Genomic DNA, 26,842 nt, shown 5'->3' with positions numbered 1-26,842 from the left:
TTACTAATTTCTTTTTTTTTTAAGATTTTATTTATTTATTTATTTGTCAGAGAGAGAGCGAGCACAAGCAGACAGAGTGGAAGGCAGAGTCAGAGGGAGAGGGAGAAGCAGGCTCCCTGCGGAGCAAGGAGCCTGATGTGGGACTCGATCCCAGGACGCTGGGATCATGACCTGAGCCGAAGGCAGCTGCTTAACCAACTGAGCCACCCAGGCATCCCCCTTGTTACTAATTTCTAATTTCATTATGTTGTGGCCAGAGTTCATAATTTGTACAATTTCAGTTCTTTTAACTTTATTGAGGCTTGTTTTATGTCTTAACTATGGTCTATCTCTGGAGAATGTTCCATGTGTACTTAAGAATGTTTATCCTGCTGTTGAGTAGAATAATTCTATATATGTCTGTTAAGTCTCTTTAGCTTATGGTTGTTCAGGTCTTTCTTCCTTTTTGATGTTCTGTTTAGTTCTATTCATTATTAAATACAACAGATAGTTTCTGCTTGATGTTATTTTGGGCTCATTATCAGTATGCTCTCTGTGTGTATACTTGTATATATTCCTGGTTGATACACATTTTACCATCGTAAAATATTCTTCTTTATCTGTAGACTTGTTTTAAAGTCTATTTTGTCTGGTATTAGTATAGCTACTCTAGCATTTTTATGGTTGGTTTTTCCATGATATGTCTTTTTCTGTCCTTTTATTTTCATCCTGTTTTTATTCTTGAATCTAAAGATTGCCTCCTACAGATAGCATATTGTTGGATCTTGTTTGTCATCTAGTTTGACAGGCTGCCTTTTTTTTTTTTTTTAAAGATTTTATTTATTTATTTGACAGAGAGATCACAAGTAGGTAGAGAGGCAGGCAGAGAGAGAGAGAGGAGGAAACAGGCTCCCTGCTGAGCAGAGAGCCCGATGTGGGACTCGATCCCAGGACCCTGAGATCATGACCTGAGCTGAAGGCAGCGGCTTAACCCACTGAGCCACCCAGGCGCCCCCCCCCCCTTTTTTAAAGGGTTTTATTTGAGAGAGAGAAATCACAGTAGGGGGGTTGGAGAGGCAGAGGGAGAGGGAGATGTAGACTCTCCACACTGAGCAGGGAGTCCGACATGGAGCCTGATTCCAATCCGAGCTGAAGATAGATTCTTAACTGAGCTAAGCCACCAGGCATACCTGCCCTTTTAAAAGTTTTTTTAAAGGTTTATTTATTTTAGAGAGAGAGACTCCCTGCTGAGTGTGGAGCCTGATGTTGGGCTCAGTCTCACGACCCATGAGTTCAGGACCTGAGCCAAAACCAAGAGTCAGATGCTTATTGACTGAGCCACCCAGGTGCCTCACCAGTCTACTTTTTTTTTTTTTTTTTAAATTGAATTTTTTAAATTAAATTTTTAAAAACATTTTTTAGTTAACATATAATGTATTATTTTCCTCAGGGATACAGGTCTCTGAATCATCAGTCTTGCACAATTCATAGCACTCACCATAGCACATACCCTCCCCAGTGTGTATCACCCAGCCACCCTATCCCTCCTACCCCCCTCCTATCCAGCAGTCCTTAGTTTGCTTCCTGAGATTAAGGGTCTCTAATGGTTTGTCTCCCTCCTCAGTCCTATCTTGTTTCATTTTTCCCTCCCTTCCCCCCACAACTCCTAGCCCTGCCTGATCAAATTCTTTATATCAGAGAGATCATATGATAATTGTCTCTCTCTGATTGACTTATTTTGCTTAGCATAATAACCTCTAGTTCCATCCATGTCATTGCAAATGGCAAGGTTTCGGTTTTTTGATGGCTGCATAGTATGCCATTATATATATAATACCACATCTTCTTTATCCATTCTTTTGTTGATGGACATCTAGGTTCTTTCCATAGTTAGGCTGTTGTGGACATTGCTGCTATGAACATTCGGGTGCAAGTGCCCCTCTGGATCACTACATTTGTATCTTTAGGGTAAATACCCAGTAGTGCAATTTCTGGGTCATAGGGTAGCTCTATTTTCAACTTTTTGAGGAACCACCATACTATTTTCCAGATTGACTACACCAGCTTGCATTCCCATCAATAATGTAAGAGGGTTCCCCTTTTTCCATGTTTTCACCAATACCTCTTGTTTCCTGACTGGTTAATTTTAGCCATTCTGAGCAGTCTTCCTTTTAATTATTTAATTTCCGTATGGATTTAATATTGTTATTTATATAGTTGGATTTATTTTGCTGCCATTTTACTTTTTGTTTTCTATATACATTTGTTTTTTGCTCTTCTGTTCCCTCTGTTCCCTTTTTACTACTCTTTTTTATTAAATGAATATTTTCCAGTATAACATTTTTTTTTTTTTTTTAAACTTTTTTTTTTTTTTTTTTTTTTTTTTTTTTAAAGATTTTATTTATTTATTTGACAGAGAGAAATCACAAGTAGGCAGAGAGGCAGGCAGAGAGAGAGAGAGAGGAGGAAGCAGGCTCCCTGCTGAGCAGTGAGCCCGATGCGGGACTCGATCCCAGGACCCTGAGATCATGACCTGAGCCGAAGGCAGCGGCTTAACCACTGAGCCACCCAGGCGCCCTCCAGTATAACATTTTAATTTAATGATTTTTTTCAGTTTCTTTTAAAAAGCAATTTCTTAGTGGTGGTTCTCAGAATTGCCTTCAGATATTTTCTAAGTCCAGTGAAATATAGAAATATTACTTCTATATATCTCCATTTTCTCTTATTTATTTATTTATTTAAAGAGAGAGAGAGAGTATGTGCAAGTGGGGCAGGGAGAGGGGCAGAAGGAAAGGGAGAGAGAGAGAGAGAGAATCTAAAGCAGAATCTAAAGAGTCCAGACACAGGGCTGGATCTCATGACCCTGAGACCTGACCTGAGCTGAAATCAGGTACGATGCTTAACTGACTGAGCCATCCAGGTTCCCCTCTTTCCCATTTATGTACTTTCGTTGTTATAGCTCTTATATCTCTCTGTGTTACCAACATAACAATATATTGCTGTAATTGTTACTTTATATAACTTTTTTCTTTTTTAAAGAAGCTGACAAGTTTATAGAGTTTGTTATATTAACTCAATTATAATTTCTGATTGTCTTTATTTTTTGCTGGGTTTTAGATTGTCATCTTGTGTCATTTTGTCACCCTAGTACAACTTTGTTCCTATATCTCCTTTGTGCTCTTATTGTCAAATATATTATATTTCTATATGTTAGGCCCACAAATAGAATTATGTACTTGTTGTTTTATGTTAAGAGAGATCTATTTATACTGTCTTTTATAATTAAGTGGTTGTCTTTACTAGCATTCTTTTGTGTGTGTGTGTTTAGATTACCGTTTGGGCTCACTCTTTTGATTGTGAAGAACTTCCATTAGTTTTTTGTTTTTTTTTTTCTTTTAAAGATTTTATTTATTTAAGAGAGAGAAAACGAGAGAACAAGTTGGGGGGAGGGGCAGAGGGAGAGCAAGAAGCAGACTCCCTACTGAGCAGGGAGCCTGGCAGTGAGGGACTTGATCCCAGGATCCAGAGATCATGACCTGAGCTGAAGGCAGACACTTAACCGAGTGAGCCACCCAGGCGCTCCTAGTTTTTCTTATAAGGCTGGTCTGCTGCTAGCTAATTCTCTCAGTTTTTGTTTATTTGCGAATGTCTTTGTTTCACCTTCACTTTTGCCGAGCAGAGAGCCTGATGCTCCAAGAGGAGCCCCTCTTCCTCCCTGGGATCATGACCTGAGCCGAAGGCAGAGGCTTTAACCCACTGAGCCACCCAGGCGCCCCTCACCTTCACTTTTGAAATTTTTTTACTTATCTGAGAGAGAGAGAGAGAGAGAGAGAGAGAGCGAGCGCGCGCGCAAGAGCACACAAGCTAGGGAGAGAGGCAGAGGGAGAAGGAGAAACAGACTCCCTGATCCGCACAGAGCCCGAGGAGGGGCTCAATTCCAGGACCCTGAGCGACACTTAACTGACTGAGCCACCTGGACGCTCGCCCCATCACCTTCACTTTTGAAGGATAGTTTTGTTGGATCTTAGACTCTTGGTTGACAGTTTTTTCTTTTAGTACTTTGAACATGTCATCCCACTGTTTTTTTGGCCTCCATTATTTCTGTTAACTTTATTGGTATAACCTTGTATGTGATAAGTGGTTTTCTCTTGCTATTTTCAAGATGTTCTCTTCGTCTTTCATTACTTCTACTGTGATGTGCCTGGGTATGGGTCTGTTTGTGTGTATCTTTCTTGGAGTTCATTGGTTATTTTAAATGTCCAGATTAATGTTTTTCATCAGAGTGGGGAATTTTAATCATTATTTCTTCAAATATTCTTCAGGTATTTCTTCTGATATTTTTACCATCATAAAATAGTACTGTGGTACCCCATCATGTGTATGTTCATGTGTTTAATGGTGTCCATATTTTTCTGAGGTGCTGTTCCTGTTCTTCATTCCTCTCTGTTCTTTGGATTTTTTTTTTTTTTTAAGATTTTATTTATTTATTTGACAGAGAGATCACAAGTATGCAGAGAGGCAGGCAGAGAGAGAGGGGGAAGCACGCTCCCTGTGAGCAGGGAGCTTGATGTGGAGCTCGATCCCACGACCCTGGGATCATGACCTGAGCTGAAGGCAGACGCTTAACCCACTGAGCCACCCAAGAAATTGACAGATCTTTAGGGAATTCCTGTAAAGAGTACAATTTCAGAAATGTTTGTATTATGACACTTTTTAGCTATACAGATTTAACATAGGAAGCCTGAACATCTCTTCTAATTTGACAATTCTTCCAGTGCCAGTTTTATTACAGTAGCCCAACAAACAAACCTAATTATTTATAGCATTTCTCTTTTTATAAATTGAAAGAGTAAACAACTGTGCTTTTGCAGAGTTGTTCTGGGAAATCTCATTGACAGGTTCAGGTGTAAAAGGTATCTTGGAAGTTTTATTTATTTATTTATTTATTTTAAAGATTTTATTTATTTATTTGACAGAGAGAAATCACAAGTAGGCAGAGAGGCAGGCAGAGAGAGAGGGAAGCAGGCTCTCTGCTGAGCAGAGTGCCCGATGCGGGACTTGATCCCAGGACCCTGAGATCATGACCTGAGCCGAAGGCAGCGGCTTAACCCACTGAGCCACCCAGGTGCCCCTGGAAGTTTTATTTTATTTTTTTCTCTATTTAGGCCTCACATTTTAGAAGACAAATCAAAGCAGTTATCAGATGTTACCTGAGAAGCAATACTTGGGTACCAATTTCATTAAAATGAAAGTGAAATATTTAAAAAATAAGCGTAGATAACTTGCTTCTAAAGAACCTTATTTCTTCATAAGTGAGAGGAAACATTTTTGTTTATTAAATAATCAAGAACATAATAAAGTCCACATGAAGCACAGAAGAGTATTCTGGCGAATGGACCCACTGCTGCTATCTAGGCAGATTATGCAGAAGGTAAAGAATAAACTTTCATTTTATAGACAAGTCATTATCTAGTAAACCAAGGAAGCAAGCCCAACAAAATTGGGCTAATATTGCTAAATTTTATATTTTAAAGCTTATTATCAAACTCAGATATTGTAAACTGAGGCAGATACAATTCATTTTCCATGTTTTGTTGTTCATCATGCTCTTTCATGTTCTGAAATAGTTTACTATAGAGCACTGATTTTTTGGGGGGGGATCTGTCTGGTCAAAATCGTTTTCAGGGCTGCTGCCTGGCTTAGTTGGTGGAGTATGCAACTCTTGATCTCAGGGTCGTTAGGTCATGTCCCATGTTGGGCATAAAGCTAACTTAAAAAAAATTTTCAAATAACTCTAAGAGTTTATTTATGTTAATGTACAATGCATTTATCATTGCTCTTTTCAAATGAATTAGTAGGTTTTTTTTAAAAATTCTTTTTTAATTTTTATTTTTTTTAAGTTTTTATTTATTTATTTGACAGAGAGAGAGAGAGAGATCACAAGTAGGCATAGAGGCAGGCAGAGAGAGAGGGGGAAGCAGGCTTTCTGCCAGGCAGAGAGCCCAATGTGGGGCTCGATCCCAGGACCCTGAGATTGTGACCCAAGCCGAAGGCAGAGGCTTAACCCACTGAGCCACCCAGGTGCTCCATCTGTTTTAATTTCTAATATAAATATTTGTAGTTATGATTCATGTAAATACAGCCTTTTTGGGGTTCTTACTAAGTTTTGAGAGTGTAAGGAGACCAGAAAATGGGAGAACAACTGCTATAAGACAAAACCACTTTTTCCTTGAAAAATAAAAGCCTGTATACATAGTTGTATTTCTCTGTTATTATTGGTCTTAGTGTAATTTCAACTTCTGGTAATGATTTAAACTTTTAACCAGAATATATTTAATTTAAATTTCACATTGAAACACTGAGGTGGAACAGTTTGAATGGTCTGTTGTATAAAACAAGCATTTTATCAGACTAGCAAAGCTCATGAGCACATACAACTCTCTGCAGACACTGATGTCCCATATGTGTATATATATATATATATATATATATATATATATATATATTTTTTTTTTTTTTAGGGTTTTATTTATTTATTTGAGAGAGAGAAAGCGGGGATGGGAAGGAGCGGAGCAAGCAGATTCTGCACTGAGTGCAGAGCCCAACATGGGGCTTGATCACATGACCCTGAGATCACAACCCCAGCTGACTGAGCCACCCAGATATCCCCCTCCTTTTATACCTTCTTAAAGTGGCAAAAATGAACGTATTCATTAACATGTCCCCAAAATATAGCTTTGTTACAGCATGTAAACATAAGCAACAGTAGAGTTAATTATGCTTAGTAATCTGTCTTCTAAAATTCTGCCATTTAAAAAAATTTGCTGGATAACCAGTGATTATCTCTTAATTTAATATCAAATTTTAAGCTACTTAAAGATCTTAGAAATCAGTGTCAATGCACGTTATAATAAAAAGTTTGCCAGAGGGGCACCTGAATGACTTAGTTGGTTGGGCATCTGTCTTGGTCTCAGGTCCTGATCCTGAGGTCCTAGGATCAAGCCCTGTATCAGGTTCCCTGCTTAATGGGAAGTCTGCTTCTCCCACTCCCTCCGTCCTTCTTCCCTGCTTGTGCTCTTTCTCTCTCAAAAATAAAAAAAATCCTAAAAAAAAAAAAAAAAAAAAATTTCTCAGGATACTGATTTAACTTAGTTGAGCACAAATTTACATTTTAAATCATTTTAAATATTTATATAGGCTAATGTTAGCTTATCTGAAAAGTAAATATGTGTTTAGGAAAAATAAAACCAAGTAGAATTAAATGATCAGTCAGAGAAAATAAATAGCTTTTTTCCATAAAGCGAAGTTATCAAACTAGGCTTGTTTGTCAAAGTTCTACTTTAATTATGTGAACTTGGGCTTTTAAAATGTTTTGGGGGGGCAATTAGTTTAGCACATTTAAACTATTAGAAGTTTAATTTACTTGTTTTCTGGGAATTTGACAAAGATTCTAGTTATAGAAGTACTTACTATTTTTTGCCAATGAGCCAGTCAGAACAGAGTTCCTTTAACCAATGAGAGGTAAAAGCCTTACTGAGCTGCACATAAAAATAAAGCTTTATAGCTTTGTTTCTGTGATTTCATCCCAGGTCAAGAGACATGAGTTGTAGAGATGAAAAAAACAAACAGACCTCAGTGTCCAGATATCAAGAACTTGTTCCTTTTGGGCATGAAATTCTTAATGGATATGAGCTCAAAGTAGACAGACAAAAAACATTATCAAGCCAAAGTGTCTTTTATCTTTTTTTTTTTTTTTTTAAGATTTTATTTATTTATTTGACAGACAGGGATCACAAGTAGGCAGAGAGGCAGGCAGAGACAGAGGAGGAAGCAGATTCCCCGCCGAGCAGAGAGCCCATGTGGGGCTTGATCCCAGGACCCTGGGATCATGACTTGAGCCAAAGGCAGAGGCTTAAACCCACTGAGCCACCCAGGCGCCCTGGGAATTGGTTAACAATGTTTGAAAGATAGTGGCAAAAAACCAATATAGGCATTTGGTAATGCTGAAATAGATATATGGATTTATTTATTTATTTACTTATTTGGCAGACAGAGATCACAAGTAGGCAGAGAGGCAGGCAGAGAGAGAGAGAGGAGGAAGCAGGCTCCCCGGGGAGCAGAGCTGAAGGCAGAGGCTTTAACACACTGAGCCACCCAGGCGCCCCCTGAAATAGATTTATAAATAGAGACACAACTGGTCACTATCTGCAGGGCATAATCATTTAAATTTTTAATTAGTTAATTAAATTCCACAGGCCAGAATGTCTTTTTATTTCTATGGACAAGAATAACTTGCTTTACTTACAGTTTTCTACAAATTATAGAGACTTAAAATAGGCTAAGGCACAGATAACCTAGAAGGATGTGTTAGAATAATCATTTTCATCCACTTAAAAATCTTTCACAATTTTTTGCCATTAGTTAGAAGCCTTTTTTTTTTTTTTTCATTTTGTCTCTTACTATGCTTACTCTTTTTTTTTCCATCCAGAGGTTTGTTTTTTGATTTTGATTTTTTAAGTTTTTAGGTTTTATTTATTTATTTGAGAGAGAGAGAATGAGAGAGAGCATGAGAGGGGGGAGGGTCAGAGGGAGAAACAGACTCCCCTCCTGAGCAGGGAGCCCAACTCAAGACTTGATCTCAGGACTCCAGGATCATGACCTGAGCCAAAGATAGTTGCCTAACCAACTGAGCCACCCAGGGGCCCCCAGTCTTTTTATTTTTATGAGAATGAAATTTATCAATCTTTTTCTTCTGGATTTTGAGGCATAAGAAAGTTTTCCATAGTCCAAGGTTATAGAAGAATCCACTCATGTTTTCCTTTGGTACTTGGTTTTATTTTTTACTTTTACATTTCAGTTCTTTTTTGAATTTTCTTTGATAATGAATGACCCCAGATTTTATCTTTTTTTTTAAAGTTTGTTTGTTTATTTATTTGTGTAGTCTCTACATCCAACATGGGGCTCAGACTTACAACCCCAAGATCAAGAGTCTCGTGCTTTTCTGACTGAGCCAGCCAAGAACCCTGGTTTTGTCATTTTTATATGGCAGTCCAACTGTCCTAACAACCCTTATTTAATTTATTTTTTATTTACTTGAGAGACAGTGAGTGAGTGAGAGGGAGCATAAGCTGGAGGAGGGGCAGAATGAGGGGAGAAGCAGGCTCCCCACTGAGCAGAGAGCCCTATGTGGGGCTCGATTCCAGGACCCTGGGATCATGACCTGAGCCAAAGGCAGATGCTTAAGTTGCTGAGCCACCCAATACCTCTTATTTAAAAAGCATATTTTTTTCACATTGATTTGAGATACTGCCATTATCACTGATTGAATTTTCAAATGTGGTGGGACTTTTTGTTTCTTTATTCTGTTTGTTGTATGTCTATTCATGTGCTATACCACACTTTTAGTTATAGAGGCTTTATTGTTATACTTGGTAGGGCTACCTTTACCTCATTGCTCATCTTTTTCAGGGGTTTTTCTGGTGACTCTACCTTTTTTTAATTTAAAAATTTTAACTTCTTATCATTCTTTTGAGTATTGTTGACACATAATCTCACATTAGTTTAGTGTGTACAACATCTCAATTCACTCTTTCTATTCCTTATGCTAATGCTTGCAGCTACCATCTGCCACTATACAACGCTATTACAGTACCACTTAACTGGATTCACTGTATTCCCTGTGTTGTAGCTTTCATTCCCAAGACTCGTTCATTCCATAATGGGAAGCCTATATTTCCCACTTTCCTTCAACCGTTTTGCCCTTCCTCCTTCCCCCTCTGGCAATCATCAGTTTGTTCTGTATAGGTATAGATCTGATTGTACTTTTTGTTTATTTGTTTTTTAGATTCCACATATAATTGAAATCATGTGGTATTTGTCTTTCTCTGACTTATTTCACTAGCATAATACTCTCTTGTATATAGATCAACTTTTCTTTTCTTTTTAAAGATTTTATTCATTTATTTGACACACAGAGTCAGCGAGAGAGGGAACACAAGCAGGGGGAGTGGGAGAGGAAGAAGCTGGCCTCCCACCGAGCAGGGAGCCTGATGTGGGGCTCGATCGCAGGACACTGGGACCATGACCTCAGCCGAAGGCAGACGCCCAATGACTGAGCCACCCAGGCACCCCTATAGATCATCTCTTAAGCTATTAGGCAAACTGCACATTAGATCTGCTTTAGAGAGTTTAATATTTTTTGTTTGATTTTCTAAAGTCTAAGGAAGCAGTCTATATCTGCATTCTTTAATCTGCTTTAAGCATTTTCAATTAAAATTTATTTAGCAATTCTATTTGTTATTCTGGAGGACAAATACAATGTTGTATGCATTAGGTGTTTCAATTTCTCATCTTTTGCATTTTACCAAGTAGCACAGAAGTCAACAGGAAGAGACATCTCTGGTCAGGAGTGTAAAAACAGGAAGGAGGAAGTCTATTGCAAATCTGTGTTAGCTGATTATCAGTTCAGGTTTCACTATAGAGGATGTCCATTAGCGATTATCATTGTACTTTGTTGTTACCCAGAATTAGCAGTAAGTGTTAATGTCAGTATTATAGAATGTCCACCGTAGTTATAGGAAGTAATGCTAACCAATGAATTCTATTAGGCTCTTTCCTATGCATGGGAACAGGATACTGTTAGAACAAGTCACAGAAATTATTATATATAGAGGTAAATAAGGCAAGTAAAATTCCCTATCAGAAATACAGGGAATATCATCCTGTATTTTTTGCCTTAGCTTGAGCCTGATGCTTTGACAGGTTGTGTGGCCTTTAAGATATTATCATATCCTTTTTTAAAAAGTAAGGGTATGTCAACTCTGTCATTTAAAAAATTGTTTTGACAGAATGTCTTCAACTGAATTTGAGGAAGCACCTGGGCATTATTTTGTAAAGCATGCTAAGAGTGCATGTGGCAAACTAGCTGAAATATTTCATGGGAAATAACACAGAAGGTGAATATTTTAAAATAAATCTTTTTTAGTATTCTGTGGTGAAATAAATTGGATTCTGTGTTTATACATTTTTTTTTTCCCTTCTGGAGTTGCTAGAAACTCACTTGCTCTGGATATTCAGGATACCTACTTGGTTTAGCTACCTAACAATGTTTGTGTGTTTTTTTTTTCTTCAAGATTTTATTTATTGATTAGAGAGACAGTGAGTGGTGAGAGGGAGAGAGAATTTGAGGCAGACTCTGCGCTGAGCACAGAGCCCAGTGTGGGGCTCAGTCCCAAGATAGCAAGATCATGACCTGAGCTGACACCAAGAGTGGGTTGCTTAACTGACTGGGCCACCCAGGCACCCCGTCCCTTACCCTTACAGTGGTATTTTAAGATACTTAACATATCCTGAATTCTTTACTTAGTTGTTCAATGTTGCGGATGTTTTGGAAAAAATAAAAAGTATTGTGTAAAAGCTAGATGGCGGCTGATGTTGCTGTTTGGTGCTTCTGCTTCTCCTCTTTCTCCTCCTTCTCCCTCTACCCCTGGTTGACATGTTCTTTCCTCAGGAGTATATTAACTTAAACTGTATCTTTAGATCCTTATTAATGAATTATCTTGTGGTAATGCTTTCCACATTTTTTATATTGTGGCATAAAGAGAAAAATTGGGAGATGGTCATTGTGGTATACCTGTAATCTGTTCAGTTGGGAAGATGTACTCTAGTGTATTGGTCAGATGAGGAGGTTTGTAAACCTCTTACAGTTTTAAGAAATGCTTATGTATGTGTGGGTGTGTCTATGAATATGTGCCTTAAGGACTTTTTTATAAGTTGTAGGTACCAAACCAAATTGAGTTTGCTTAAGAAAATATGAAAAAAAATAGCGGAAGCTTATGGGGTGTCACAAAATTCTAAAGGCAATCATGCTTTCTCTTTTTTTTCTTTAAAGATTTTACTTATTTATTTGACAGAGAGATCACAAGTGGGCAGAGAGGCAGGCAGAGAAAGAGGGGGAAGCAGGCTCCCTGCTGAGCAGGGAGCCCGACACGGAGCTCGATTCCAGGACCCCAGGACCATCACCCGAGCTGAAGGCAGAGGCTTAACCTACTGAAACAGGCATCCCAAGGCACTCATGCTTCTTAAAAGACTGAAATAAAGAGGTAGAAGACTGTGTTTCTTTCTCTGCCTTCATTTTCCTTTGAGGTGTAACTTTCTCTGCTTCTCTCTGTTCTTAGTGGAGGATGACCACCTACGGCTTCCATATGTCAGTCTGGCACATATAGCTGACTGTCTCTGAATTCTAACTTAAAATTCCCGAGTGTGTATTTGATTGAACCAGTTTGGATCAGTTATACACCTTTGGGCAATGTACTGTGAGTGGAAGAGACAGTATGGCTTTTGTAGATGGTCAGCAGTTCTTAGAGACTGTGTGTGTATTACAGGTGTGTTTGTAAACTTTTCTGGGGAGAGGATCCATCTTTGATCAAAATCCCAGAGGATGGGGCACTGGGTGGCTTGGTTGTTAAGCATCTGGCTTAGGCTCAGGTCATGATCCCAGTGTCCTAAGACAGCCCCGCAGTGGGCCTCCCTGCTTGGCAGGAAGCCTGTTTCTTCCTCTCTCACTCTCCCTGCTTGTGTTCCCTCTCTCATTGTCTCTGTCAAATAAATAAATCTTTAAAGAGTCTTGCCACTCTCAGGCCACTGTCCAAATAAATGTTAACTAAAATATAACTAAGATTTATAATAGAGTTCCCACTACTTAGTAAGTATATCCTTCATAGGGGTTAAATTGTTTGCCTTTTTCATAGTGCCATGTCTTTTTCTGACTGTGTTTATCCATGATTGATTACCTTACCCCTTTTTATTTCTCCAACTACTCAAATATTTCCTATCATAGAATTCCCATTTTATCCCACAGCATTGTAGGTGGATGCACACACACACACACACACAATTTTTTTCTTGTGTATACCATGGATTTTTAAAATACTATACAGTGTTATTTAGTTATGTGTGAGTGTATGTTTTAAAATGTATGTCTTAGGGGCGCCTGGGTGGCTCAGTGGATTAAGCTGCTGCCTTCGGCTCAGGTCATGATCTCAGTGTCCTGGGATCGAGCCCGGCATCAGGCTCTTTGCTCGGTGGGGAGCCTGCTTCTCTCTTTCTCTCTGCCTGACTCTCTGCCTACTTGTGATCTCTCTCTCTCTGTCAAATAAATAAATAAAATCTTTAAAAACAAAACAAAACAAAACAAAATAAAATAAAATGTATGTCTTAAATACATGTCTTAAATGCAGGCCTAATGAAATTGCCCCCGAGGTCTATGATTGTTACACATATCTGATCAGTTCTGACCATGCTACATAGCATAATGCCTTGGGTATAACAGACCCTCAAATACTTTCTGAACTGAATTAATGAAAAACAAAATCTTTTTAGTTTTTTTAGAAGACTTGAAAAATACAGAATAAAGAGGTGAGAACAGTTGTTTCCTGCTACTGAAAGAGAATCATAATTAACATGAATTCTAGTATATTCTTACATTTGAAATGACAATGTTATTTATTTGTTGAATGTTTATTACATGAACCTTTGCCATTCAACAAGTTAAATTTTGAGTATTAAGTGTTTGTTAAATGAAGTTACAGTTGCCTTGTATAAATATTCATCCTGTTTATTTGATTATTTTCTTATTGTTGTATCTTTAGGTGGTTCTTATTTTTGTCAAATTCTATAAACAGTGGTAATAACTCTAAAATAATTTCTTAGGATTTTTGTTCCCAAAGTAAAAGTAATCATGTCAATAATAATAAATAAAAATTTATTGAACATTTACTGTGTACCTCTGTTTTAAACACTTAAATGTATTATTTAATCTTCACAAAAAGCAAATAAGATACCATTGTTATATACCTATTCTGCAGATGAAGAAATTGAGGTAGAGCTCGATTAGGTCATTGGCCTTAGGCACATAATAAGTGGTGCAACTATATGTGAGCATAGACCCTTAGGCCTCCAAGCCTGTACTCTTAATCATTATATTTTGCCTTCTAATTTAGAGTATCAGATAATGAAAGCTGCGTGTAAAAACATTATTAAATTTTAACTAAAAAAAAATCCCCCCAAAACCAAAAAGCATTATAAGGTTTACATCAATCAAGATTAGAATGGTAAGGAATGTGACTAGGACTATACTCAGGGAAGGAAAGTCCTATATTTTATTATTATTATTATTATTTTAATTTTTATTTTTTTTTGAAATTCCTGTATTTTAAAATTGTGCTTGGTCAGAGGAGGCTCAGATATTGAAATTAACTCAAAATAAAGTGTTATGGGCCCCTTATTCCTCTGCAGCTCCCAGATATAGGGCTCCAGTAACTTTAGTAAGGCCAGTCTCCAGTTTATTCTCTCCAGGAGATGTGGTCTGCTTGATGCAGGAAAAATCTCTGACCTTTTATCTTTTCCATATCCTTTTTCAGTTCTAAATGGTGAAAAAAACAAAACACCATCATCATTTCCTTCCTTCACTTTTAATTCCTATCCTTTCATTCATTCCTGTGGTAAAAAGAATATGTCAAGTTTGTTTTTCAGCTTCCTTACTAGAAGGGCTCGTTCTTTTTAGTTTGGTAGACCAGGCCTAATAGAATCTGTGTATGATGGTGTGTTTGTTATTTTGTTTTCTGTTTTTGTCATGTCTGAATGTGAAGGCAGGCAACTGTTCTTTGTGTGGTTTGTGAGAGTGTGTGTATATATTGTTGATGTGTATTTGGTATTGCCAACTTTATTAAAAAGGAGATTAATTTTCAGAGACTTCATTAGTAGAAGCATTGCTATAGTAATAACAAAGATACTCTGGAAATGAACAATGACTATATTACTGACATATTTAAGGTAAATAATTTCAACAACAGAATGGTGATTTTTGTGTAGCGAGCTGCTTTTACCTTTTCTTGTGCAGTATTTTCCAACAATCTCTATGGGTCCAAGACTTGGATTCTATACCTGGCTCTGGCCTTTTAAAGATTTATTTATTTATTTGAGAGTATGAAAGAGAGAGCAAGTGAGCGAGACCTTGGGGGAGGTACAGAGGGAAGGACAGAATCTTTAAGTAGACTCCCTGGTGAGCATGGAACCATCGCACATATTGATCCCAAGACCCCAAAATCATGACCTAAACTGAAACCCAAGAGTCAGCCACTCAGGCCACTCAAGCCACTCAACTGACTGAGCCACCCAGGTGCCCCGCTCTGAGCTTTTTAGTGGGCACATGGTGTTTAGTAAATCTTTTAACTTCTTAGACCTTCATTTTCTTCATCAGTGAGATGGAGATAAAACCAGTTGCCCTATTTCCCAAGGGTTCTTGGGATCAAGTGCAGTGATGTACTATGTAAAATTGCTTTGTGGATTGCAGAGTACTAATACAAAGGTAAAAGCTTATTTTTATTTATTTTTGTTACTTACATTCTGCTTTTGCGTGGACATGGGATTTGTTCTTCTCTTCAAAGCTGTGAAATGATCAATAGCAGTGGACTGTGGTCGGGATCAATAGTGGGGGTTAAGATCAGCATTATATCAGGGAATCGTGTTTCTGTTTTCCTCCATACTATTTGTAAATTATACTTAACAAAATTTTTGTCTTTTGACAAGCACATTATAAAAATCAATGTTTATTAATATTTATTTTTAAACATGCAATTTTGAATGCTTTTTTTCAAAGTTCAAATTAAATATATCTACATCTGACTTTCATTTAATATATTGTGCAATTTAGTAAAGTTCTTGTTTTTACTTCAGGTTCTACTTATATGATGATATCTTTTTTAGGACCTCCAAAAACTATGAGCCTGGAATTGCCAGAAAATGTTTATGGTGTTTATAGTTCTTCTCTATTTTTAACCATTATATTAAAATAATAAGTATCTGGATAAAGCAGCTTCAAAAAAGAGGAAACATTATTTAGATTTCATAATTTTTGTTAATTTGGTTGAGTATGAGATTCACACTTTGCTCTGATGCAGTAGGAAAATATTTGGATTTATACTTTCTGGTGAAGGGTGCCCTCTAGCGACTGTCTTTTTCTTAAGATTGCAATTCTCGTCGTGACTTGAATATAGAAATAAAAGACACCGTCAGTTCTCAAAGAATTTAGAAGATGAAATGTACACTAAAATGGAGAGTATATTTTATGTGTTATGCAAATAAATAAAAGATAAATTTTAAAAAGATAGTGTTACACAAATAACTTAATTAAAGGGGGAGAAATTTTCAGGTAATGGGAAAGGTATCCAGTATGGTTATTGATGAAATTTTCCTAAAGGAACAGTCTTGAGCTGAATTTTGAAGGAAGATTAAGACTGAGACATATTGGGGTGCCTGGGTGACTAAGTTGGTTAAGCATCTGCCTTGGTCTCAGGAAGATCCCAGGGTCCTGGAATCAAGCTCCTAATCAGCTCCCTGTTCAATGCGGAGCCTGCTCTCCCTCTCCTGGTTTGGGCTCTCTTGGTATCTCTGTCTCTCTGTCTCTCTATCAAATAAATAAAATCTTAAAAAAAAAAAAAAAAAAAGGAAAAGATTGAGGCATATCTTGTGGGGAAAGGGCTTCCTGCAGTGGGAAAATATGTTAAGGACAGTACCAAAAAGGACTAGTGCCAAAAGGGAAAAAAAAAAGATAAAATAAAAAAAGGAATTATTTTGGAAAACATTTAAATTTAATTCTAATTTACATATTTATGCAGTTGTCCAAATAATTTGTATTATACTTATAAACTTTTTTTCCCCCAGGGATTCAGGAAGGATTTGGCTGGGCATTTGTGACTTGGGAGTTTTCATACAGTTGCAATCAAATATTAGTTGCTGCTGGGGTTGAAATTATCTGGACTAGATAGCCAAGATGGCTTACTCATATTGCTGGCGATTGAAGTGGCTGTTATAATGGAGTGGTCACATATGTGGTCTCTCTAGCATATTTTTATTTTTATTTTTTTTAATTTGTTATAGAGAGGGAGAGAGCGCATAAGCAAAGGGAGTGGCAGGCAGAAGGAGAAACAGGCTCCCTGCTGAGCAAGGAGCCTGGTGCAACGAGGATGATCCCAGGATCCTAGGATCCTGACCTGAGCTGAAGGCAGATGCTTAACCAACTGAACCACCCAGAAGTCCCTCCAGGATGTTATTTTAAGGATAGATTTGTTACTTAGTGGGTGACTTTGCCAGAGTGAGTGTCTGAAGAAGTCCTGGGATAAGTTGCATGTTTTTTTCTAGTTTCTGAAGTTGCATGTAATTACTTCTGTCATCTTCCACTGATCAGAGTACTCAGAAACCTGCCCAGATTCAAAAGAAGGAGAGGATATAGACCTCACCTCTCACCGGAAAGCATGTCAAAGAATTTTGGACCTATTTTGTAAAACTACTTCATTTGTTTGCCTACCTTTTTGAAGAATTATGCTCAGTACAGATAAATTCTTAACGATTTAGGGATCAGTAAATCTCTGTGTTAAAGTTAACTGTGCAGATATCTGTTTTCTGCACTTGATTTTCAGTTTCTTTTGCGTATTGTTGGTACTTAATGAATATTGTTGGAAAGAATACTCCTTTGTCTTTATCCAGTGTTACTGTCTCGGAGTTATTTCATTTCTTATTTGCTCCTGGATTACAGAGTGTCATGGAAAGTTATAGGAGCATTGTTACTCATGTTTGATATATTTGATACAGTGGTTGGGAAAATATTGGGAGTACTGGGTATGATAATTTTAGATTGACTACTTTTGTTCTTGCTATTTTATATTGCTAAGTAGAATTATATATTTTTTCCAAGATTGGTACTTGAGGAAGGCTTTTGTGCATTTAAGATAGGGAAATGGTGTATTTGCTATTTGTTCTTTAAAAGAAAAAAAAGGGGGCCCTTCTCCCAAACGATAACTCATTTGCTATCTTTGATTAATATTTTAGCCCTTTGTTTTTCACATGGATGCTGCTGAAATTTTGGGCACTTTAAATCTAAAGGCTCCTAAAGGGAGTTGCATGACCAGTTTGTTGAATTAAGCAAGTTTACTGATATACTAAAAATCTGGTTTATTTAATTTATTTTTTTATTTTAGAGAGACAGGGAGGGAGGGAGGGAGGGAGGACGAGCACATACTAATGAGGGGAAGGGCAGAGGGGAGGAGAGAGAATCTCAAGCAGACTCCCCGCTGAGTGTAGGCCTGATATGGGGTTCAATCCCATAACCCTGAGATCAAATCTGAGGTGAAATCAAGATTTGGATGCCCAACTGACTGAGCCACCCAGGTGTCCCCCAAAATGTGTTTTCAAAACTATTTCTGAGGGACGCCTGGATGGCTCAGTTGTTAAGTGTCTGCCTTCGGCTCAGGTCATGATCCCAGAGTCCTGTGATCAAGCCCCCCATCTAGCTCCCTACTCAGCAGGAAGCCTGCTTCTCCCTCTCCCACTCCTTGCTTGTGTTCCCTCTTTTGCTGTCTCTCTCTCTCTGTCAAATAAACAAATAAAATCTTAAAAAGAAATCCTGATTTAAATAAATTTTAAAAATGATTTTTTAAAAAAGATTTTATTTATTTTTAAAAGATTTTATTTATTTATTTGACAGAGAGAGAGATCACAAGTAGGCAGAGAGGCAGGCAGTGGGAGAGGAGGAAGCAGGCTCCCCGTTGAGCAGAGAGCCTGATGCAGAGCTCGATCCCAAGACCCCAAAATCATGACCTGAGCCGGAGGCAGAAGCTTAAACCACTGAGCCACCCAGGTGCCCCTAAAAAAGATTGTATTTATTTGAGAGAGAGAAAGAGAGGGAGAGAAGGAGAGTATGAGAGGGGAGAAGGTCAGAGGGAGAAGCAGACTCCCCGTGGAGCTGAGAGCCTGCTGTGGGATTCGATCCCTGGACTCCGGGATCATGACCTGAGCTGAAGGCAGTTGCTCAACCAACTGAGCCACCCAGGTGCCCAATAAAACTGCTACTGAGTTTATTAGCAAGCAGTTTGTATTGCACAGGATGATTTTACTAGGTTTGAAATTTTCTGATTAGTTTTTCTATGATTATTATTATTATTTTTAAGATTTTACTTATATATTTGACAGACATCACAAGTAGGCAGAGAGAGAGAAGAAGGGAAGCAGGCTCTCCGCCTAGCAAAGAGCCCGACATGGGGCCTCGATCCCAGGAACCTGGGATCATGCCCTGAGCAGAAGGCAGAGGCTTTAATTTAAACACTGAGCCACCCAGAAGCCCCTCTGATTATTTTTAATGTCTTCATAGCATCATTTTTAGGAATGTTTAATTTGTCAAAAGCTGATAATAATAGAGTGGTTAGTTGTCTTATAAATTTACTTAACATTCAGAAAGTTATAACAATAAAATGAAAATGTTAGTAAGCAAAATTTCAGTACTAATTAGATCAGTACCTAGAATTTGAAAAGCATTCATTATAAATATGAAATTGCTGAGCTATCATAAGCAGTCTCACTAATGAAATACCAAATCTTAAATACTGATGATTAGAAATACAAAATTAAGATCAGTATGTTAGACATTAAGTTTGATATGATATGTGAAATACTGGTGAAAGAATAGGAAAAAATGGATATGGACTGGAAGAATAAAGAATACTTGAAAGGATGTAAAGCAATTTTTAAAAAATTACTGGAAATACAGAATTAAGGCTAATGTATCATTTTAAGAATGGGCAGAAAATATGGTTAATGTTTGAAAAATTAAAAAACAACATTAAAAATCATCCAGTGGAGATTAGAAGGAGCTGATACAGTTTTATCAGAGATAAAGCAGTGCACATTTCTTTTCTTTTTTAAAAAAGAGATTTTATTTATCAGAGAGAGATTGTGCACATGTGCACGCATGCACACACTGAGTGGGGAATTGGCGTGTGGGCAGAGGGAGAAGCTGGCTCCCTACTGAGCAAGGAGCCAGATACTGGATTGGATCCAGGACCCTGGGATCATGACCCCAGGGACATGACATTGGTAGATAGGACAGTCTACCAATGTTTAGTATTCTAATGCTAGTCACTTTAGGTGAGTATCTTCACACTATTCTGTATAGGGCTTGGCTATGTTCTTTTGTGGTTATACAATAGATTATCTGTTCTGTTGGAGAACCAAGGATTCTGAGATCAAGACTGTTTTTATTCTGTCCAGGAAACTGTAGTGCTTCAATCAATATAGGAAAATTGGGATTGGGTACTTGGAGATTTTATCCATTTTTTAAAAAAATGCAAACATTTTATGAAGCTGAAAAGTCATTTCTCAGCAAATAAATACAGGTGTCCCTGTATTTACATTTTGCATTTACATGTTATTATATCAGTACACTTTTACAAAAGACCTACATTTGTACCTGTTTTCACTAACCAAAAGAAATCCAAAGAGGATATTTGCTTTTGTGAAAAAAGGCAAAAAGTGAAAATTGCATTCAGCAGCATGAGCAGCAAACAGGAATGGCACTGCCAAGTGCCTTCCTGGGGATCTACACTCAGCATCAAGCAGCCATAGTTCTGGACTGTGTCTGTGAGCATCTGTGTTTTATCTTGATTTATTTTGTTCATCTGTTAGCAAGATATATTCTAAGATATATCAGAAAAACCGAAGAGAAGTTATTTTTTGGGTCTGGGAATGCTCAAAAATTCTCCTTTATAAATTAGTAATAATTGCTTCATCTTTATACACCATTTTGGTTTCATAGGAGCTCTCTACCTTCAGATGATAGGAGAAACCTGTACATTTATTCTCCTTACAGTTACTGTGAGGGAATTTTTTTTTTTACAATGGAAATATGGTGAAAGAAAAAGATACAAAAAATGGTATAATGATATTATATGCCTTTTGGCAAAAAGTATCCTAATTGTTTCCAGTAATGAGAGAGTCCTTTTTCACATAATATTTTTTTTTTTTTTTAAAGATTTTATTTATTTATTTGACAGAGAGAGAGATCACAAGTAGGTAGAAAGGCAGGCAGAGAGATAGAGGAGGAGGAAACAGGCTCCCTGCCGAGCAGAGAGCCCGATGTGGGACTCGATCCCAGGACCCTGAGATCATGACCTGAGCCGAAGGCAGCGGCTTAACCCACTGAGCCACCCAGGCGCCCTCACATAATATTTTGTAAATGTTGTTTGTTTTCCATTAGAAAGATGTTTTCCTTAAGAAAAATAAAACAGGGGCACCTGGGTGGCTCAGTGGGTTGAGCCACTGCCTTCGGCTCGGGTCATGATCTCGGGGGACTGGGATCGAGTCCCACATCGGGCTCTCTGCTCAGCAGGGAGCCTGCTTCCTCCTCTCTCTCTCTGCCTACTTGTGATCTCTGTCTGTCAAATAAATAAATAAAATCTTAAAAAAAAAAAAGAAAGAAAAATAAAACAAAACTGGAATATGATTAAGAAATCATTTATCTCATTAATAGAATAGAGTATCAGTCCCAAAACTTGAGGTAGCCTGAGTTCCTCCATTAAGACATTTGATTGAATAACAACATTAATTTTTAAAGAACCAATTTTAATATTTTAATGTTATCTTACTTTTTCTTATATCTATTTTATTACCACTAGGTGGAACCCTGTACATACAATTCAAGAAGGCATTTCTGACCCATGGTTTACTTGTTTAAATGCTGGAAGCCTGATACATCAGATGGTCAAATAATGTATGATAACTCATATTTCAATATTTTGCTTTGGGGTAGAAGATTAGATATAATGAAGATAGAAAATGTGGGGCCTAGGTGGCTCAGTGGGTTAAAGCCTCTGCCTTCAGCTTCACTTGTGATCCCAGGGTCTCTTCTCCCTCACTCTTTCTATCTGCCTCTTTGCCTGCTTGTGATCTCTGTCTGTCAAATAAATAAATAAAATCTTTAAAAAAATTTTTAAAAGAAAATGTGTACTTAAAAGAATTTTTAAGATACGCTTTTTAGACATACATTGCAATGACATGGATGGTGGAACTAGAGGGTATTATGCTAAGTGAAATAAGTCAATCAGAGAAAGATAATTATCATAGGATCTCTCTGATATGAGGAATTTGAGAGGGAGGGTGAGGGGTTGTGAGGGGTAGAAAAAATGAAACAAGATGGGACTGGGGAGGGAGACAAACCATAAGAGAGAGACTCTTAATCTCAGGAAGCAAAGTGAGGGTTTCTGGGGGGTGGGGGTGGGAGGGATAGGGTGGCTGGGTTATGGACATTGGGAGGGTGTGTGCTATGGTGAGTGCTGTGAGTTGTGTAAGACTGATGATTCACAGGGCACCTGGGTGGCTCAGTGGGTTAAGCCGCTGCCTTCGGCTCAGGTCATGATCTCAGGGTTCTGGGATCGAGTCCCGCATCGGGCTCTCTGCTCTGCAGGGAGTCGGCTTCCTCCTCTCTCTCTCTCTTCCTGCTTCTCTGCCTACTTGTGATCTCTCTGTCAAATAAATAAATAAAATCTTTAAAAAAAAAAAAAAAAAAAAAAAAAGACTGATGATTCACAGACCTGTACCCCTGAAGCAAATAATACATTATATGTTAATTTTAAAAAGACATATATACTGTTTTTATGTGTTCCTACTTGCTAAAATTAAAATATGTAAATTAAAATCCACTTAGTGTAGCATAGTCCATCGTTATTTTCTGTTCACATGAAGTTTTTAAGTCATCTCTTCTTTTAACATTAATCTTACATCTGCATTTTGGCATGATTACCATTATATTTTGGTAGAAGTGAGGCTTTTTTTTTTTTTTTAAAAGATTTTATTAATTTATTTGACAGAGAGATATCACAGGCAGATAGGCAGGCAGTGAGAGATGGGGAAGCAGGCTCCCTGCTGAGCAGAGAGCCTGATGGATGCGATATGATGTGGGGCGCAATCCCAGGACCCTGAGATCATGACCTGAGCCCAAGGCAGAGGCTTAACCCAGGGAGCCAACCAGGTGCCCCAGAAGTAAGGTTTTATTGTGCTAAGCTTTTGGAAGGGAATACTGAGCTCTTACACTGAAGTTATTGTATGTATAATTGACACTTGAACAATGTGATGGTTAGGGGTCACTGACCCCCCCCCCCCTGCAGCTGGAAATCTGCATATAACTTTTGACTCCCCAAAGACTTTACTAATAGCCTACTGTTAACCAGAAGCCTTATGATACCATAAACAGTCAATTAACACATATTTTATATGTAATGTGTATTATATACTGGATTTTTGCAATCAAGCAAGCTAAAAAATAGAAAACGTTATTAAGAAAGCTTCAAGGAAGAGATAATATATTTACAGTACTGGACTGTTGAGAAAAACTTGAATGTAAGTGTACCCATCCAGTTTAAACCATTGTCCAAGGTTCAACTGTATATGGAGCACTAATTTATAACCTTAGTGGATGTGGAATAGTGGGAAATTTACCTGCTTTCTGGTTTTGCCATATGTCTCTGTGTATTTATTTATAGGATTTGATTAGGTTTGCCAGTAGACATTATAGCATTCTGAGGGGACATTTTAAAAGCAGAAAAATTCATTAAAATTGCATATTGCTTGAAAGTTTAGAAGAGTAATGTACTTGACACCTTAATAATTAGATGGAAAAAATGTTAACTGACTTAGGGTTCAAAGATTGAATAGTACTGAATGGTATTTCCTTTCTTGTCCTGAAGATCAAAATTTTGAAGAATAATGATTGTTATTCAGAGACAAGAAAAAAGATTTTTTAGAGCCTTTGACAAATACAGGGCCCTTAGTTTTCTCTACTTCATATTTTGCTCCTCTTTATTTTTTGCATTTGTAATTTAATACTGCCTAACAATTAGCTCTGCCTCAGTTCTCATCCTTTTCTTCTGTCCATTGGATGATTTCACCTGATGGGTGCAGCAGTGCACATCAGGGGATTCCCTATTGAGTCATTCTCAATTGTTGATCTTCAAAGGTGATCTGGTTAGTTGCTATGCCCATAACTTCTCAGCATTCCATGCTGCTTATCACCATTTCTGATTGGAGAGTATATGTGACATAATGGTTAGGAGTGCTGGCTTTCGAGTCAGGTAGACTTGGAGTTAAATCTTGGCCCTACTACTACTGTGTGTCTTTGGACTTCAAGTCTTCATCTTCCCAAACTGCATTTGTAAATTGGGATGCTAATAGAATCTACACTGTAAAGCTGTAGTGAATATTAATGAGGTAATGCTTGCAAAGTACTTAATAGTAAGTACTTGGTTGTGTGTTACTTTTTGTTTTGTTTTGTTTTTAATCTTTAGCACATTAAGCCAGATGCAGCAGCGGATATGACTCCTCTTTAGTCAGTTCAGTCACTGTGGGGATTCGTTGACAGGGATTGCGCATCTTCTCTGCTTTCCATATCCTCCCTCCATTGTCTCCCCAAATTATCTCTATAATTAAACATAGGACCCTTGTAATTTACCCTTGTATTAAATTACAGGAGAAAAGATGGATAATTCCTACTATGTATATGGTGTATTGCTTTGGCTTTTTTCCCCTTTCCAGTGTTGTTGTTCTGCATATCTGCCCTTTTCTCCCTTCCTGTTTGTCTCTGTTCACTCATCTTTTTATTGTTGGCTTTATTAGCAAATTTTCAGACTAATTATTTTTAATATTTTCATCAGAGTGGTAGAGGGTTAAATCAACTGCATGTATTGATTAATTCCATTTTGAGTGCTTGTGTCAGGCTCTTTGTTTTGTGTTGCATCTATTAAGTTGAGAAAGTCAGAACTAGGAACTTTTTTCTTTTCAGGGCCAAATTCTATCTTGTGATAAATTTTGGATTTTGGCACTTGCTTGAGCCTTCAGTACATTTTAAAAAAATGCAACTTATTCCTGTGGTTTAATTTGAGAGAGAGGCAGTGAGAGAGAACATGAGCGAGGAGAAGGTCAGAGAGAGAAGCAGACTCCCCGTGGAGCTGGGAGCCCGATGCGGGACTTGATCCCGGGACTCTGGGATCATGACCTGAGCCGAAGGCAGTCGTCCAACCAACTGAGCCACCCAGGCGTCCCTATTCCTGTGGTTTAGAATGTTTTCTCATCTCTACTTCTTTATTTCTGTGTACTCTGCTCAGAATGATCTCACTGATACGGATTATGGGTAACAAGTGGTTATATCAGCTTGGGCTGCAGCTTGTACTCATGTCTGTAACAGCAAGTGGTTATCCGAAGTCAGGAGAGACTTAGTAGTAAGACTTAGTAGTAATAGGCGGATCATTCATGGTACTGATTCCTTAATGTTATTTTTATTGGGGTTAATAATTCACCCATTTTAGGCTTTGATTTTCTTTTATAATGGGGGGGGGTGAGTATTGCATATGTTCCGATACTGCTTTTCTCCATACTAACAACATCAGTAGAAAAAGAGCCATTCATCTGTGATGCTATACTAAATGCACTGGCAGTGTCTTGAATTACTATAAATAGGAGTAGTTTTGTTTTTAAAACTCTGGAGAATAAATTAGAAAGACACACTAAAAGATGGACTTTAGAACTTTCTAGGGGTGCCTGGGTGGCTCAATGGGTTAAAGCCTCTGCCTTTGACTCCGGTCATGATCCCGGGGTTCTGGGCTCTCTGCTTGGTGGGGAACCTGCTTCCTCCTCTCTCTGCCTGTCTCTCTCCCCAGTTGTGATCTCTGTCTGTCAAATAAATAAATAAAATCTTAAAAGAAATAACTTTCTAGAATAAAATAGGCTACAAGAAAATTATTTTTCTTCTTTTTGTTTATATATTATTACAGTTCTTAAAAGGGACATTGTAGTAGAGCAGTCCTGAAATACCTCTTAGATTTTTTAATAGATTTTATTTATTATTTGACAGAGAGAGAGATGCAGCAAGAGAGGGAACACAAGCAGGGGGAGTGGGAAAGGGAGAAGCAGACATCCCAATGTGAAGGGAGCCCGATGCGGGGCTTCATCTGAGGACCCTGGGATCATGACCTGAGCCGAAGACAGACACTTAACGACTGAGCCACCCAGGCTTCCCTACCTCTTAGATTTTTGCTACAGTGCTACAGCTATAACAAAAAAAAGAGAGTAGGCAATTCTTTTGATATATTCTGTTTCCTACTTGGTTTTTTAAGAGCCAGAGAAATTTCAAACTGTATTAAGGTAGGTAAAAAAGATGTTTAAAAATGTGTGTGTAGGGGCGCCTGGGTGGCTCAGTGGGTTAAAGCCTCTGCCTTCGGCTCAGGTCATGATCTCAGGGTCCTGGGATCGAGCCCCACATGGGGCTCTCTGCTCAGCAGGGAGCCTGCTTCCTCCTCTCTCTCTGCCTGCCTCTCTGCCTCCTTGTGATTTCGGTCTGTCAAATAAATAAATAAATCCTTTAAAAAAAAATGTGTGTGTATATATATATATGTATATATATATATATATCTTCAACATGTGTTCATAGTTATGAAATAAGAATTTGTTTATAGCACACTAATGTCAGATAAACTTTTTCTTGCATGGATTTCCTTCAGAATCGTGTTTGTTCAATTAGGAATTCTTATTAAATATTAATTATAGGAAAAACACAAGAAGCACAAAAGTACTTTGGGAATTCTAGTACTGCCTCAGATCCTCAGTAACTAGGCTGCACCAAGCAAGTCATTTAGCATTTCCTTGCCTACTTCACTTGTGAGAAGGGGGAAGTGATATTTTCTCTGGTGTAGTATAAGAAATAAATGAAATATTAGCTGTAAAAAAGTGCAAAAGGCCCCATAACTCCTTTAGCATAGAGTATTAGCCATATTTGAAATCTGTAGCCACTACTTATTCAGCAGCCAGTTGACTCATTTAATAAGGATTTGGTTGTCTTTTATGTTCATATTATGCTAGCAGCCAGTGTGTACTGAGCACTTACCATATGTCAGTTATTGCTAAGAACTTTTCATGTGTTTACTAATTTAAACACATGAAAAATCTTAAAAGAAAGATTTTAAGAAAGTTCTTAAAGTTCTAGAAAGTT

The 26,842-nt window shown here is 37.8% G+C and overlaps 1 protein-coding gene across 8 annotated transcripts in view; it reads left to right on the top strand.

Moving 5' to 3' along the window:
• Window positions 1–26,842, top strand: part of EXOC6 (exocyst complex component 6) — a 364,257-nt gene that overhangs the window by 142,852 nt on the left and 194,563 nt on the right. The window contains exon 1 of one of the 8 annotated variants that reach the window (XM_059169441.1): window positions 21,483–21,577. The exons of the other annotated variants lie outside the window; for them this stretch is intronic. Coding sequence (XP_059025424.1) covers window positions 21,525–21,577 — 53 coding nt within the window. The 5' untranslated portion in view covers window positions 21,483–21,524. Of the gene's footprint in view, window positions 1–21,482; window positions 21,578–26,842 lie in introns of those variants that run through there. 8 annotated transcript variants of the gene reach the window in all.

The sequence above is a fragment of the Mustela lutreola genome, chromosome 4 (genome assembly GCF_030435805.1).
Source record: "Mustela lutreola isolate mMusLut2 chromosome 4, mMusLut2.pri, whole genome shotgun sequence".
NCBI classification, from domain to species: domain Eukaryota; kingdom Metazoa; phylum Chordata; class Mammalia; order Carnivora; family Mustelidae; genus Mustela; species Mustela lutreola.
Note: the sequence above shows the minus strand (reverse complement) of the source record. Positions and strands in the feature narration are given on the sequence as shown.